Source organism: Lonchura striata, chromosome 4 (assembly GCF_046129695.1).
Source record: "Lonchura striata isolate bLonStr1 chromosome 4, bLonStr1.mat, whole genome shotgun sequence".
Taxonomy (NCBI): Eukaryota; Metazoa; Chordata; class Aves; order Passeriformes; family Estrildidae; genus Lonchura; species Lonchura striata.
This window is the reverse complement of record NC_134606.1, coordinates 61,607,618-61,622,552: the sequence shown is the minus strand read 5'-3', so window position 1 is coordinate 61,622,552 and position 14,935 is coordinate 61,607,618. Positions and strand designations below refer to the sequence as shown.

The window sequence follows — 14,935 nt, the reverse complement described above, 5'->3', positions numbered from 1 at the left end:
CCCAGCTGGCTGCCGTGAGCCCTGAGTCCCCAAGGTACTGATGCTCTGACAGTGAGGCTCTGAGGGGGTTTCCCTGCAGTCAGGCACTCAGATTGCAAGAGAAGACATGTCTAACTCAAATAGCTCCTCTCCTGTGTCTCCTAGACAGATTGACTGCCTGTTTCCCTTTATCCCATTGCTCTGCAAGAGTAGGAATTTCTGAGGTTTCTCAAGTTTCTTCACCATTTCCCTGCTCTTCTCAATTCTCCCTCACAACTACAGGAAATTCATAAAATGGCAAAACTAAATGAAACACAAACCAAGGTTATTCACCCACCCATGCTAAGCCACCTGCTCTGTGAGGACCAAAAAGGGTCTCAGGGACGAAAATATCCAGAGGGAATACACATTCCCCACAGGGTCTGCAGCCAGCTCTTTGTGCAGCTGACCCAGCTGGCTGGAGGTATATTCATAGTCCTCCCTGGGAGTCAGCTTTTCAAAGAACACTTGTGAGCAACGATCACCTCAGTTAAAGAAAGGGCTGTCTTGCAATTCAAGAGAAAGCCATTGTTACAACTGGTTTTATTGTCTGAGAAAACCAGGATTTCAAGAAAATGGAGCAAAAATATATTCCAAAATCCTAAAACATGTTAGACAGCTTACAGGGCTTTTAATTTGCTTAGGAGGGGATTTGTGACAAACAAGAAACATCTGCAGACTATTTTGCTTCACATTCCCCTTTATAGCAGGACAGTGGCTCTACTCCCAACCTGCAAAGTGGGAAGCCCACATAGGCTTTTCAAACATCACATTAGTCCTTCTACAAACCCACCTCCCACTCCACCTCTCACCTTCTTCTTCGCAATGGACGCCTCAGGAGTGTCTGTGGCTTTCCTCTTCAAGTCCTGCTTCCTCACACCAGGAAGGTCCTTGGTCTCTGCTTTCCTCTGGTGCCCATTTTTCCTGGGAGGCTGAGGGACTTTTTCCAGGTGACAGAGATCAATTTTCACCACAAGGTGCTCATGGGTCTGGGGATCCCTCACTGGTGAGAGCAACTTCTCCCTGAGAGGCAAGGGCAGTTTCTCCTTGTGCAAATCCTGATGCCTGTGGCTGCTGGTCCTGATGGGGGCTGTGCCCTGGCCCTGAGGAAGGGGACTGAGAGCATCCCGTGCCTGGGCATCTCCCATGAGCCTGGGCTCCAAGAAAGGTTTGGCGTTGCCCTGGTGGGATCCCTTGTCCTTTTTTTTCTCAGAGGGCTCTTGAAGTCCTGGTTTCAGGTCTTTTTTATCATTGGATTTTGTCTTCACTGGTTTTTTGACTTTTGGCTTGTCCCTGAAAGACTGGTCTGTGACCTCCAAAGGACCAGGCTCACTCTCCACCTTCAGGCCCCTCTTGGGCCCCTCATGCACCAGGGGCTTGCTGGGCCTTTTGATCCCCATGGTCTGCCTGGGCAAGGGCTCCTCGGCGTGCGCAGGAGGCTTCTGGCAGCTGCGTTTGGTCGGAAGAGGAGCCTCCTGAGAAGCCCTGGCCACTTGGCTCTTGTGAGGAGGCTCCCTCAGCTCAGCGTGCTGCTGGGAGGAATTGCTGCTGATGCCCCTCTCCTGCTTCTTGCCCTCCTCACATCCATCTCCTCGGGCAGTGTCACTGGGGCTCTCTGTTGGCACTGCTGGTGGGTTCACCTTGGTCAGCCAGTTGTCGAGCTGCCACTTATTAGAAGTTGATGGCTCGGGCTGCAGACAAAAAGAGAAAGGGAGGATTCAAACCTGATACCTTTATGGGCTGTTTCCATCCTAGCACAGCTTACGAGGGCCAAGGGACTGTTGCCTAGAAGTCTCAAAGCGTTTGCTTTTGTATGTGAAGAACTGACTATAAACAATTAGGCCATGTGCACTAACTTACTCCAGAGCATCATGGATGAACAGTTGGCTGAATAAAAAAAGGACAAAAAGGTCAATGGCAAGTAGCTAGGACTTCATTAGTATTTACAGGACAAACCAAGCAGAATTTAGTAAAACAGGAGAAGTATAACATCTTCCTTCAAAGACACCATATTGGGCAAAGTCTAACTCAGCTGCTGGAGGGCAAAAAGTATTAAAGTGAGATGGAAAGACAGGCTGTCTCAAAGCTTGTTTTTGGCTTCTCCCTGTTCATGTACTTCTAAGGCAAAAAGAATGAGAGATAGAGCTAAGAGGAGGAAAAATAAATTACAAGGGGCTTTGTAAGAGTACCTCAAAACTGCCAGTGGATTGTTTTGCATCAGTTGTGGTCTGCAGACACAGCCATGTACTTCCCAGCGGCCTGACACTGTTTTGCAAGCTAGAAGAACTGCTGGAAAGCATGGGACATGAGCACTTTTGCAGCAGATTTTTTTAAAAAATGCATGATCTCACAATTATGAAAGTTAAAGGCACCAAGTTCTGTTTGTCTGCTTTCCCTTATCAAAGCCTCAGCAATGCCAGTGCAGCAGTATCCAAGCCAAATTCAACAGCAGCAAGACTAAGCATTTCCAGCCCTTTCTGCAGGTCTGATCCCTTCAGTTGCAACCTGGAAGAAGCTGAATCTCTCACTCAGACACAGGAGCTGCAGGGAGGCAGCAGCTCCTCTTAAATTATCAGGAAACTGGTCTCACCCTGCCCATAAAGGCACCCAGACAGCCTGCACAGGCAGAGGTGGGCCCCACACAGCCCAGCTGTGCGTTCCCTCTGTGCCTTCTCTTCTCTCCCCAGTGAAGGCACTGATTCCTCCAGGAGAGCTAGACAACTGTGCCAAAGGATATGGGGGAACACTTCCAGGTTGGGCATCTGAAAGTCTAATTATGTTGGCAGTAAGGGAAACCAAGGTTGACAAACTGTAGAATGGAAGCAAAGGGCAAGAAAAGTTGAGTGATGCAGCAAAGATGTCAAGAGGACACCTGACCAATGACAGTGTTTCAGGTCTCCTGCCCTGACTGCATTGAGACAACAGAGTGATGCAAGGGGCTGTGGGAGCAGCCTCTGCCTTTCCTTTGCATTCACCTCAGGTGCTGGTGCTCTTGCAGCGTCGTTCCCTTCGCTGTCACTCGAGTGGCTCTCTGTCTCCGAGTCTGAGGAGCTGTCTGAGTCACTGGTGCTCCCTGACTCCGAGCTGCTGGAATGTGCTGATGCCACACTCTTGGGCTGGGACTGTAAGGAACTGCAAGGCCACCATGAGATAAAATTAGAAAGCAGCATGGCTGAAGGTTACTTACTTATTATATTGATAGTTTTATTCAAAAATAAAACTGAAACCCCATGTTTTGGCACTGAGATGAGAGGGGAGAAGGCCAGAGAAATACATTGGCATACTCAAAAAATAAAGCACCAGAATACAAAATTGCTGGAAATAATAAAACCTTCAACTCCAACCCAGTCAAATATGTAGCAGGATGCTACACTGCTACAATGTGGAGCTCCACAATGTGGAGCTACAATGTGCTCCACTGCTACAATGTGGAGCTGCATTTTGCCAACCAAAGTTTAGAAAGTACTGAAACTGTCCAGTGCTTTTCTGAAAAACCCAACTCTCAAAGTGAAGAACTTCCAATAAAAGTGAACAAGGCAAGAACATATATTTCAGGATGGTTTCTGTTTTTTCTGTTCTCCCTCTTAAATTTTCATTTCATCTGTGTTACTTGGTTATGCTGCTGTAAGCACTTCATTATTAGCTATATCAGGCAGCAGCATCTCTTGCAACACCCTACTCTAACAAAAAGTGGTTTTCTGAACACTGACAATTGAGTGGATGGAATCAAGGAAGAGCTGTCCCTTTCATGCACAGTGTTTTTCTTTTTGAAATGGGCTTACAAAATTAAAATGCAGATATTTTAATTTTTTTTTTTTTTTTAATTTTGGTTTCCCACATCACTATCAACTGTGAGAGCTGGAGGCAAGCTCCTTGCTGATCCAAGATTGATATCATGACAACACTCCTATTTTAAGAGTTTGCAGAGACACAGATTATGCCAAGTATTGGTGTGCTCCTCTGCAAGTCTGACTTTGTAGACAACTCTTGTGCTTGAAGAATACACATATCAAGCCAAAAAAATCTGTCAGTGCTCTCCTATAGGAAAAATTTCGAGCTTTTCCATCTTTCTTCCTCAAATGCTGGCATATGGCTTTTCAGTCTACCTTGAATATTGCCTCTGACTAACAATACATGGCAGGAACTGCTTACAATCAGCTTCCTTATCAAGAGAAGTTGAAACAGCCTCAGTGAGTCTTCCTAACCCTTTCCTGTTCCTTACCCACTTGGCTGTTTTGCGCTTCCTTCTGAGCTAAAACTGGACTCACATCTCACCCATTGCCACTGCAGCTGAAAATCCCATTAGGTGCAGTGTGATCTACAGATACACTGCTGGAGGGAGGAGGAGAAGAAAAAGCAGTTGTGGAAATACAGTTCTGGTTCATAGGCAAGGTCCAGCATGCCTGGATAACTCATTTCCAATTGAAGCTTTCCAGAAAACCCCACACACCTAAAGCTGACTTTCAGGAGCAGCCAGAAACCAAAGCTATAAGAGAAACTAGGAACCCTTACCCTCCTACCCCACATATAAAAAGCAGTTTTGTTTTCTCCTTATGTGGTCTAGCTAGTAGTTTGGGAACAAACCTGTACCTTGGAGGAGCAAGTGAAGAAGGTGACTTTTCAACAACCTGTTTTGTTCACAAAGACAAAGAGGAGAGGGGGAGGAAAGGTTAGCTCAGAATTCAGAACAATGCAACAAGTGGTGATGTTTAAAGGGAAGTCTGTGTGCCTAGTGTATAAAACAGCGAAAACCGACTTGATCGTCACCACTCTCTTCACTATCACTGAGCTGCAGGTCGTCTTGGAGCATTCTGAAAGACAAGCAGAAGATAAATATCAGCCAAGGCAGACACATTTTGAAACAGCAGGCGCTGATAAAGATTTGGTTTGTACTTGCCGAAGCAAAACAACCTCCCCCATCCTTTCTGAACATCTGGCATGCTCAATCTACTAAACCCTGTCATTACCTGAAATGAATGGTTAAACTGTTTTACTTTTTTTTACTGGTACAGTAAGAGACTCTCATGCTATCAGCCTGCACTGGCTCCCCAAGGGACAGAAAGCATCAGGGGCTGTGCATGTTCACACACTCTGCTCTCAGGAACTGCAAATATTTCTTCTGTCCCAGGGGTTCTCGTTTTGCTGCTCAAGTCTCCTTCACACATGTGTAAGTCAAAGCCAAGGGCAAGCTATCTCCCATCTCTTCTCTACTCAATGAACTCCATGCTCCGGCACATTTCAGCAGTACTGTCAAGGAGTTCAGGTACTCACAGCAGTTTACAAGTGGGGAGGCACGAGCTCTGTTTCACTATTGCTAGAGAAGACAGCAGGCTGCCCACAAATATTTCCAAAAGCATCATTTAGTCCTGCGGCTGCAGGTGCTAACTACTGTTTGCAATTTTTAATTAAAATGCTGGAAGCAAAGGAGAGGGACCCAAAGCTCTCACAGATTCTTACTCCCCTCTCTGTCAATTGTGCAGGAATCCCAAAGGAGTTGAAAAATAGGCAGGTAAATTTGGCTATTCAAAAATGTGGCTATAGATATTCAAATCTTGAAACTAGCTGGCAATTGACTCCTCAACCCAGAGGATTATTCAAGTGTCCTTCTAAAAATGGAATCAAAAGCTCGAGAGCCGAGACAGAGATTTCAAACTATCAGGTCAAAACTCCACTTATTTCAACCTCATTTCAAACCAAGGGCTTTCTGTGAGAATTTTTTTTGTGGCCAAAAAAGAAAAATAGGACTCTGACCCCTCATGTCAACATGTTTTATAGTGAGAAAACAACTATAAATGAACCCCAGCGAAACACACCACCCTGGAAAAAGCGGAAGAAAGTAGAAAAAAGTTGGGACTTTCTTTGTTCAGGCATTTTGACTGCCATTCCCCTGTGATCTACCCTCCACTGCCTCACTTCCTCACACACCTTCTCGCTGGAAATCACCTCTTGCCTCTTCATTTAGAATAAACACCGAAGGGAAGCACTCTGAGACACCACCTTGGAAAAGGAGAGCTCCAAATTCCCTACAGAAGTCAAACAGCCCAAAGCCTGCAGCAATCCTACATGAGCCAGCTCTGCTTGTGGGCCAGAGCCCAGGCTTACTGCCAGACCAAGGAGGCACAGACATGAAAAAAGAACAGTGACAGTGCAGGCACTCTCCACACTTCTGGGCAGTTTGGCTAAGCATCTAATGGTATCTCAATGAATCCTTTTTTTCTTTCACAGCTCCTAAGGGGAAGGTGTCCTTCAAAGATGGTAGTGAAGAAACTTTCAGGGATGCTAAAACGTGATGAAAGGCTTTAAGTTTGGTTTTGGGGCGTTGTTTGTTTTGTTGGTTTTGTTTTGTTCTGCTTTAAGAATTGTGGACTAAAGACTTATTTCATTTAGAGGTAAGAAGATAATGACAGAATCATAGAATAGTTTGGGTTGGAAGAGACTTTAGAGATCATTTTGTTTCAAACCCCTGCTGTGGACACCTGCAAAGATACTACCTAGATCTCTTTAAATCTGATTTGACTGTAATAAATAGGACTACCTTTTCCACCTGAGCTGCTGGTAAATAAAATACATCAGCATAAAAGAACACTGCAACTACTTATGTTCTATTTTGCATCAAGAAAGAATACTAAAACTTCAAGTCATACTTCTGCAAAGGTAGACAAAGCCAGTTTCCCCAAAACAAGGTTTTGACAAATAGTTAAATAGCCTAGTTAAAGAAAATAAATCTGCCTTAATAATTTTAATGCTCCAGTTAGCTCAGGAATGAATAGATGCCAAGGTTTCATTCACAGGACCTGTTCATTTGCAGCTTATATACACAACATTAATCTCCCTAAAGCTATTTAAAAAGAGTTCTTTTAGTGAGAGAAGCAGCACTAAAATTATTATCACTTGCCAAACAATCTCACTGAAAGCACAGGCTGGTCCCTCTCTGCTAGCCAGGTTAAAGATGCATCACCAAGAATAAGCTGGCATGTCCCCTTTTCAAAAGAGGGCTGCTTCCATTCCAGCACTGCCAGGTGCAAACTTCAAGGCTGCATTCAAGAATGAAATCCATCTGGGAAATCCCTGCACGCTCTGAAAAGCTGAATGCTTAATTTGGGCACACAGATGCCCTGGGATTTCATCTTCTAATTAACCAGCACAATCACTGTTTGTTTTCAGCCAGCTACACTTTGCAACACAAGCTACTCCAGGCAGCTGAATTTTCAGACAGTCACGTGCACTTTGAACAGCACAGAAAGCCAGGCCTGTTGTGCCAGAGAAAACAAACACAGAAAGGAAGGGATGCATCGCTCCAAGGGAAAGATGCAGAGGAAGTCCTTGGGCAAACTTCACTCTGACATAAACCCAGGCCCCCCTGTTCCCCCTGCTTCCACTGCCTTTGCAGATTGTGGGCTCACACATCCTTTGCAGATGAGCACTGGCTCTGAAGTGTCCAGAAAGGTCATTGAGCAGAGAGGGGATCATGGCTAAGGACAGAGCTCCATACCATGTCAAATTTACAATTCTGGCCCCATGGGGTAAGGAAGGAGTCTTTTCAAATTCTTGTCTGCAGGAAAAGCCTCTTCTCTCTCTGCTGTTTCAAAAACTGACCAAAGGGCTAAAGGTATTTTTACAAGCAGCTGTGAACTAAAATAATGATGATGGTCATAGGGTAGCTGGGGAGGAAGGCACAAGCTGGAGCAGTTGGAACTACTAGTTTTAGTAGTGCAGTGAAAATTTCCAGATGTCACTGAGAAGGAACAAACTGGGGTTGATGAAAGTGAAGCAAAATAAGGAAGAGATTAAGGGAGCAGCTGACTGCTCAGCAAGACACTATCCCACGCTCCCAGTGAGTGAGGGCTCCTCTGCATTATGCTGGAACAGTAGGAAACAGTAGGAAAAGGGATGTTTAACAGACCCTACAGAGCTTGAGTGAAAAATTCTACAATCTCAACCAAGATGGAGACATGATTTTGCTTTCAATTGTGACTAGTCCAAGTTTTCTTTGGTTTTTAATTAAATGATTTGTGATAAAGAAAAGGCAAACAAGTGGAATAAGCTTTGTAGTTTGTAGCCTTCCATGGAAGAGGATATCTTGGAGTAACAAGATCTTTATGTATCATATGAACTGACAGACATTTAAATGTAATGGTTCAGCAAGTGCCTTGCACATGGACCCCTGAGACTTCCAGACATGGAAAGATTTCTGTTTGTTACTGAGGGCTCAGAACCTAACAATGCTGCATTTGGCCAAGTTAATCCTGAAATACTAATGTCAGTCTGCACAAAACTGTTTTCAAGCAACTTCTGTAATTAACCTAATTAACAGATAACCACTGTCACCTAAGAGGACAGCACCAAGTTATTTTATCTACTTTTTTTTTCTTTAAAATTTCAGCCCTGGTTTTTATAATTCTTTTAGGTGTAGCTTTACTAGCCCTCACAGGGTTCAAAACAATATCCAGGATCAATCAGATTCAGTTTGGACCTTTTGTAACTTATGTCAGTTGGGTGCATTATTGTAGGTTGAAGAGCACAAAACTGTGATATTAAATAGCCACAAATAAAAAGAATAAAATACCTTTAATCTGGTGCATTCATAGTTGGGATTTTTTTTCAGTTTTGCTTTGGTTTTAACACAGTCATTGTAATCATGACAAGGTTTAGTACACTTGGCATTGTTAGGTTAAGAGTTGGACTGAATGATCTTAAAGGTCTTTTCCATCATGAAACTACAATATTTCTGTTAGTGAAAAATCCCTGCATTGGAAGTTTTCTAAGAAAAATCAGACTGATAAAATCCTAACCTTCAGAACACTGAGTAACCCAAAATTTAGTTCTTTCCAGGTTCTTTAATTAACTGCACAGTAAAGATGCGAACAGGATCTGGTTACTTACGATGTTCTTGGCTGAGAACCTGGGAACGTTTCTGAAGGTGCTCCATACTGCGCTGGAAAGCAAAAATTAATAGGTTGGGTTTATTTGCCTTCTTTGTAGCCTATTTTACCCTGTGTTCTCTGAGCACCAGATTAGACTAATCACTTTCTTCTAGGATATAATTGTCATTCGGATTATTCATAATTCCAAATGGGGTTTCCTAATTAAATACTATTTGTCCTCTGATAAACAGCTGCCTTAATGTCTGGTAATGAATGTACACAATCTCTTATGCCATTTCTAAATTCATCATTGTTCAACAAAGCACAGGAAATCACGCCTCTTCATCAATGTCAGTCAATTTACATGATATTTTTAACACACAAAATTATTTGTCAATAAACACATTGTGTGTTTCTTTGGCTATCTACTTACTCTGATCCTTTGCTACAGATCCTTCAGGTTGCAATTCCTAGAAAAAAAGGACAAAGTGCAAATTGAGAATAAAATAAATGAGAATAAAATAAATGGCTCTCTCTTAAGAGCCACGTACTGATGATTTGTTTTCCATGTGTTACTTTACTGTAATAAACATTTCAACTATCTTGTCAAAGTGTCCAATAGTCTAAGCTGGCCATGTAGCTTAGCATGGACAGAAATGATAACATGCTACTGTCACCAAAAATCGGTTGTTAGCACATTCGGGGTATGTGCATTCTTGAAGAAATATTTTTTAAATTTTCTAAGGTCTGCTAAACACATCTGTTTAGCACAGTCAGCAAATATTTCTGTTGATAAAATGATAAAATATATTTTGTGCTTCAGCAGAGATATTTAAAATGTCTCTCAAAAATAGTTGTATTTGAAGACCACAATTACAACAAATGTCTAAATTGCTGGTGCACTTTTTATTCACCCCCATTTTGCTTTAACTTACCTGACTACTTCTGAAGCTAATACCTCCTAACAGCCCTTATTTATAGAACGGGGACAAAATCAGAGGGAAACACATCCAAGAGCCAGAAAGCTCTCTTCTAGTTCATCAAAAGTCCTGGCAGAAAGAGGGTGTCTTACCTTTGTTGGGAATGGAAATTTGGAAGGCTCTGCTTTAGTAGGTGTATTAAGAGCCGTCAGGGGAGGTGGCCAAGAGCGGGTCATTTCCTGGAAAGAGATTGAGAGGAGCAACTATCAGGAGTTTTGCTGATAGGCACAGAGATTCATTTGGATCTACCTCTTCATGCATTTGGACGTTTCCCCATGGTGGCTACAAAAATAGTAATATGCATTACTAACAGGCAAGAACACAGGATGTGCCTGGTGAGACACAAAAAGATGCCAGAGTTCTAGGAGTCCTTATGCTGCAACCCCCGAGGAGCCAGTGGGCACCTATGCACAGCTCCCCTCCAGGAAAACATTGCCCCAACAGCAGCTTCTGGAGAGCTATTGAGGCATCAGGATTTTTCAACCTCAAGCAACAGCAAGAGAAGTGAATTGCAGAAACCAAATTGTTCCACCAGGACTTCAGCATCTCAGAATAGCATTTGACATTAAGGAACCCTCTCCTCAAGATCAGCACCACTGGCTTGGGAATCCCAGGGCATTTTCACACTGTGCAGAGGGAAGGGATAAGGGATTACATAAAGGACTCAGCCACAGCCACCTGGAGCCTACAGAGGCAGTTCTGACACAAGGTTACACCATCAGATGTGGCTTTGCTCTGCATGAGCAGACTGGAATTACAGTGAGGGAGCAGCAGCCCAGCAGCAGTGCCATGCACAGGCAGGTGGCAAGGACACAGGTGTGCTACTGCTCAGGGCCATGCTGCTGGGGCTGGCAGCACAGACGCGAGGCAGCTTATCTAGAACCTTTGGAGGAAGGGCACTTGGGAATGGCAAAGCCCTGACTTGATGTAGGAGTACCTCTGGCTGTGTCAGATGGCTTGTCAGTCTTGAACTGCACCAGAGTGTATTAGATTTATGTACTGATAGAAAGACAGATCTTACAACTCCAGCTGTATTCGAGGCTGACTCTTATCTTTACTTCTTCTCAGCATACCCCAAAACTAGTGACAGATACATCTGCTAAGTGAACATAAGCAGAGAGGTATTTTTTTCCCCAACCATTACATTAAAGCATGCAAAATCTAAGAAAAGACAGAGATCTATTATTTAAGAGTACCTACCCTCAAAATTTCTTCAATGGACTGCACATCAATGGGATTGGTTTGCTGTAACAAGAAAGAGGGAAGCAGCATGAGTTTGAGTTTTGCACCGACATGAGAAAGTCACGCACTCAGTGAACATTTGCTTACCAGCAGCTCAATAAATTTCATGGAAACCCATTAGTAATAAAATGCTAGTAAGGATTAAAATCCCCATCAGAAGGACAGTTAATAATGCACTTTTAAAACGTCTCATTTTCAAGTCCTGCACAGAGGTGACTGGAGATGCTGCTAGGACACTCTGCCTGGAATGAGGTAAAATAACTTGAGCAATGCTGCCAGTGGCAAATGGTATTTGCCAAGCTACTGGTGGTAAGTGAAAAAGGAGGGCATCACAGGACTTTTGGTGCTGAATAAAGCTGAAACCAGTTTGTCTCATCAATCCCAAAGTTAAACATCCTGACAGTGAGATAAAGACGTGGTAGACCTGGTAAAGTACCTGATAAAAGAGCAAACATTCTACTGATACTACCAATAATTTATCTAAAGTTGCTGAGCTGACACAGCTGGCCTGAAGAGATCTAACAGTCAATCACTTAATACTATAAATGTCCAGTCCCAAATTTTAATGGCAGGGTTTTCTAGCATATCCCTTCTCTAAGTGTATGTGTGCTTCCACACATTGATGTGCCCCAGCCATGGGGAACACCCCTTCCACAGATCAGCTTCTCATCTACTACAAGGGATGTGTTTTGAAAGTATGTGTCATTTACATGTCCTTTCCTAACTGGTATCATTAAAGGAGGCTGAAACAGAAAATAACCAAAGAGCTGAGTAGTTGTAACAAGCAAAATGCAAGCCAGGTCAGCTTCTTGTCTATAAACAAGAAATTCTATGGAAGTGTTCAGTCATCAGAGTAATTGCTGAAAAGGAAAGGCCAGGAAGACTTTATTCCCATTCAAGGAAATGGACAGTGAGCTGCAGTGCCCAATCAGAAGGATCTTCCCCAGAAAAAAGTAAAGAGCAATGCAAGCAAACACTTCAATAAAGTCCAAAACTGTCATCTTTGGCCCTTTCACAGAAAGTCCACTCATCTGTTTCCCACAAGCTGCACTATTTACATTGGAAGGAGGAGATGAGGAATGCCTTTTCCTTGCAACCTCATTTGTCTGAGTCTACATAAAGCTCTCATTGAAGCAGTGCTCATTTGACAAAGCCTTTCTGAATTTCTTCAGAAAATCACACAGGGAGAGCTGCTTCTGACCTTACACACCCAAACAAATGAAAGCTGAGGCACGGCCAGATTAGTCACACAAATGAAAGCAAGGCCTGCAGATGTGTCCCACAGCAGACAGGAGGAGGGGACAGGGAGGGCAAACAGCAAAGAACTACCACATGGCAAGAGACTGGAATGCTTCGTAACTCATGGTGCCAAAAAAAGGCACCCCTTTTTCCTTTTTCTTCTCAGCAGGCTTAACCTGGTAGCTCAGCCTAATTTACTTCTTAATTCAGTAAGTGGTGAACAGCAGACACATTCACTTGCATCTTCCTATGCAAAATGCTTCAGAAACTCCCGAGATATCCCATGATAACACCACAGAAAAAAAATTTCCCAGGAAACCGGAAAGAAATGACAATCCTGCCTGGACAAAGTATTTCAAAACTCTGTCTATAATGGATTGATTGCAACAAACCAAAGTCAGTTTACTTCACCCATTTCAGAAACTTAAGTTTTATGAGGTGGTAAGTGATGACAAAAGTGGAATGCAATTCACCTGACAACAAGAGAATATCTGTAACAGCCAGTCTGGACCTCTCTTATCCTTGCCAAGCAACCCACATCCCCCTTCCTGGCATTCTTTCTGATGAGCCTAAAAAGACTTTGACATTGATACAGGTTTACATAGACTGTGTATTTATAGTTCAATTGTCAGGAAGACTTATCATAACCCCCACAGGTTCAGTGACTGGTTCTTCACAGGTCCAGGGGCTCAGCAGAAACCCCTTTCTTCCTCATGGCACAAAATATAAAGAAAAACAAACACACGACACTGAACAAGCATCACACAAATCTGCATCAGCAGCATAAGGACCTCTGTTTTTGTTGCATTTTTTTAGGACACCATTATTAAATACATGGTGAAATGATTGCTCTAGAGATTACAATCACAGATTGTTTGGAACAAGTACAGGGTCAAAACCACACCAAAACTGGTCAGAGTCAGCTGACTGCACAGGGGTTCTGCTCTCAGGTAGGACTGTCACTGTCCCTGCACTCCAAACCTGTGGGGAACACCCCCTTTCCCTCCATCCCAACTCCAGTGACTGAGAACACCTCTTTTATAAAACTATGCAGTGCCTGATGGAGCCAGGCTTTTCTGCATCCTGAGTATTTTTCCCCCTTTTGTTTGTTGGTTTTGGTTTTTTTCCCTTCAAGTCACATCTTGGCTGTGTTTCAGCTTGTTAAACCACTAAACCACCATTAAACCACAATTACCACCCAGCAGCATGGAATGCCCTTATCAGCTTTAAGAGAAGAGTTTAGGGGAAAGGAGAAATACAGTGCTGCTGCAGGAAGAGCTAAAAAGCCATAAAGCCAAAGAAATCCCTGAAAGGAGCTCAGCTCTGCTGAGGACTGGGTGTGGGAGATCAAATATTCCACATTGCTGTCTATCTCTGCTAGCTCTTTTACAGCCTTTCCTGGGAGCACTGTAATGTGCAGACAGACAACTCCAGTTAAGCCTGGTGCATATTTGGTGTCTGACACCGACATCTGTACAATCCCCTTATGCCACACTCTTTCAGTTTGGGAATGACACAGGCACCTCCAAACATTGCTTGCAAAATATTTTGATGATCAAGGTCAAGTACAATCATGGGACATCCAGAATTTTTGGCTTGCTGGGTTTGGTTTAGTTTTTTTAGAGACTATGTTTCCACCCAAACTGATGCTGTGCTTCTGTAACAGCTAGTTCCCACAGCAATAACACTAATTTAATTACTAGTAATATTAATAAGAATACTGATTTTAAAGTAAAAAAAGGAAAACAGAACCTGAAGGCTTCATTACTACTTGGATCATAAACTGAAAAGGACTTCAGGCCAAAATGATTTCAAGCATCTACACAAACGTAAGAAGCCCTAGAAGTTACTTGAGGAATTAGTCTGTCTTTACTACAACAGGCATGCAGAAATGCACAGGTGCACATAACCAAAAAATATGAGAGGCAGCTCTTAATTTAGAAAACAATTTAAAATCTTCACAGGCACTCAATTCACGCTGCATAGAAAATGTGTGATGAAACTCTCAGAGATGCTTCCACGTCCTCTCCTCACAAGCAATTCCAAAATACGCACGCTTTCATGAACGCATACCTCTGCTCATGCCCCAAGCCTCACACTACCCTGCTAGAGAATGAATGAGGAAATCGGGATAATAAACTAAAAATCAAGCCCAAACTAAACTGCCTAAGGAACCACCAGGCACACAAAAGAGATGCCCCACTGGTGGTGATAATATGTGGGCCACAGATACTACAAAGAATAAGCAGTGGTTGTTTTGAGGGCTTTTTTTTTTTTTGTAATGAAGACGAGGTTAGAGAGCTTCTAAGGTTATTTCTTTTTTAAAAGATATTCCATTAAAAATTACACCACACATTTTCATCCCACTCTGTCACATGTGCCAAGTGGAGCTGAAGGACCGTATGGCTATCATGTGTGGAACAAGGGGGCTGAAGCTTTCTCCCTGGTCTTTAAATAGATTGCCTCGTCAGGAGGCTGTGGCAGAGTACTTTCAAGCAAGATGTCAAAAAAAATCACCTCTCAGAGAGAGTTGGCCATGCATTATTTCAGAAGCCACCATGTGACACCGCTGAGATATGTGGACTCAAACAA

The 14,935-nt window shown here is 43.1% G+C and overlaps 1 protein-coding gene across 2 annotated transcripts in view; it reads right to left on the bottom strand.

Annotated features, from left to right (window-relative positions):
* AFF1 (ALF transcription elongation factor 1) overlaps positions 1-14,935 on the bottom strand; it is a 67,987-nt gene that overhangs the window by 13,381 nt on the left and 39,671 nt on the right. Inside the window, exons 4-11 of one of the 2 annotated variants that reach the window (XM_021549218.3) lie at positions 11,063-11,107; positions 9,955-10,041; positions 9,316-9,352; positions 8,902-8,953; positions 4,775-4,829; positions 4,603-4,646; positions 2,994-3,150; positions 831-1,709 (exon numbers count right to left, since the gene is read on the bottom strand). In XM_021549218.3, coding sequence (XP_021404893.2) covers positions 831-1,709; positions 2,994-3,150; positions 4,603-4,646; positions 4,775-4,829; positions 8,902-8,953; positions 9,316-9,352; positions 9,955-10,041; positions 11,063-11,107 — 1,356 coding nt within the window. The remainder of the gene's footprint in view (positions 1-830; positions 1,710-2,993; positions 3,151-4,602; positions 4,647-4,774; positions 4,830-8,901; positions 8,954-9,315; positions 9,353-9,954; positions 10,042-11,062; positions 11,108-14,935) is intronic. The other variant, XM_021549219.3, reaches the window with a different exon arrangement.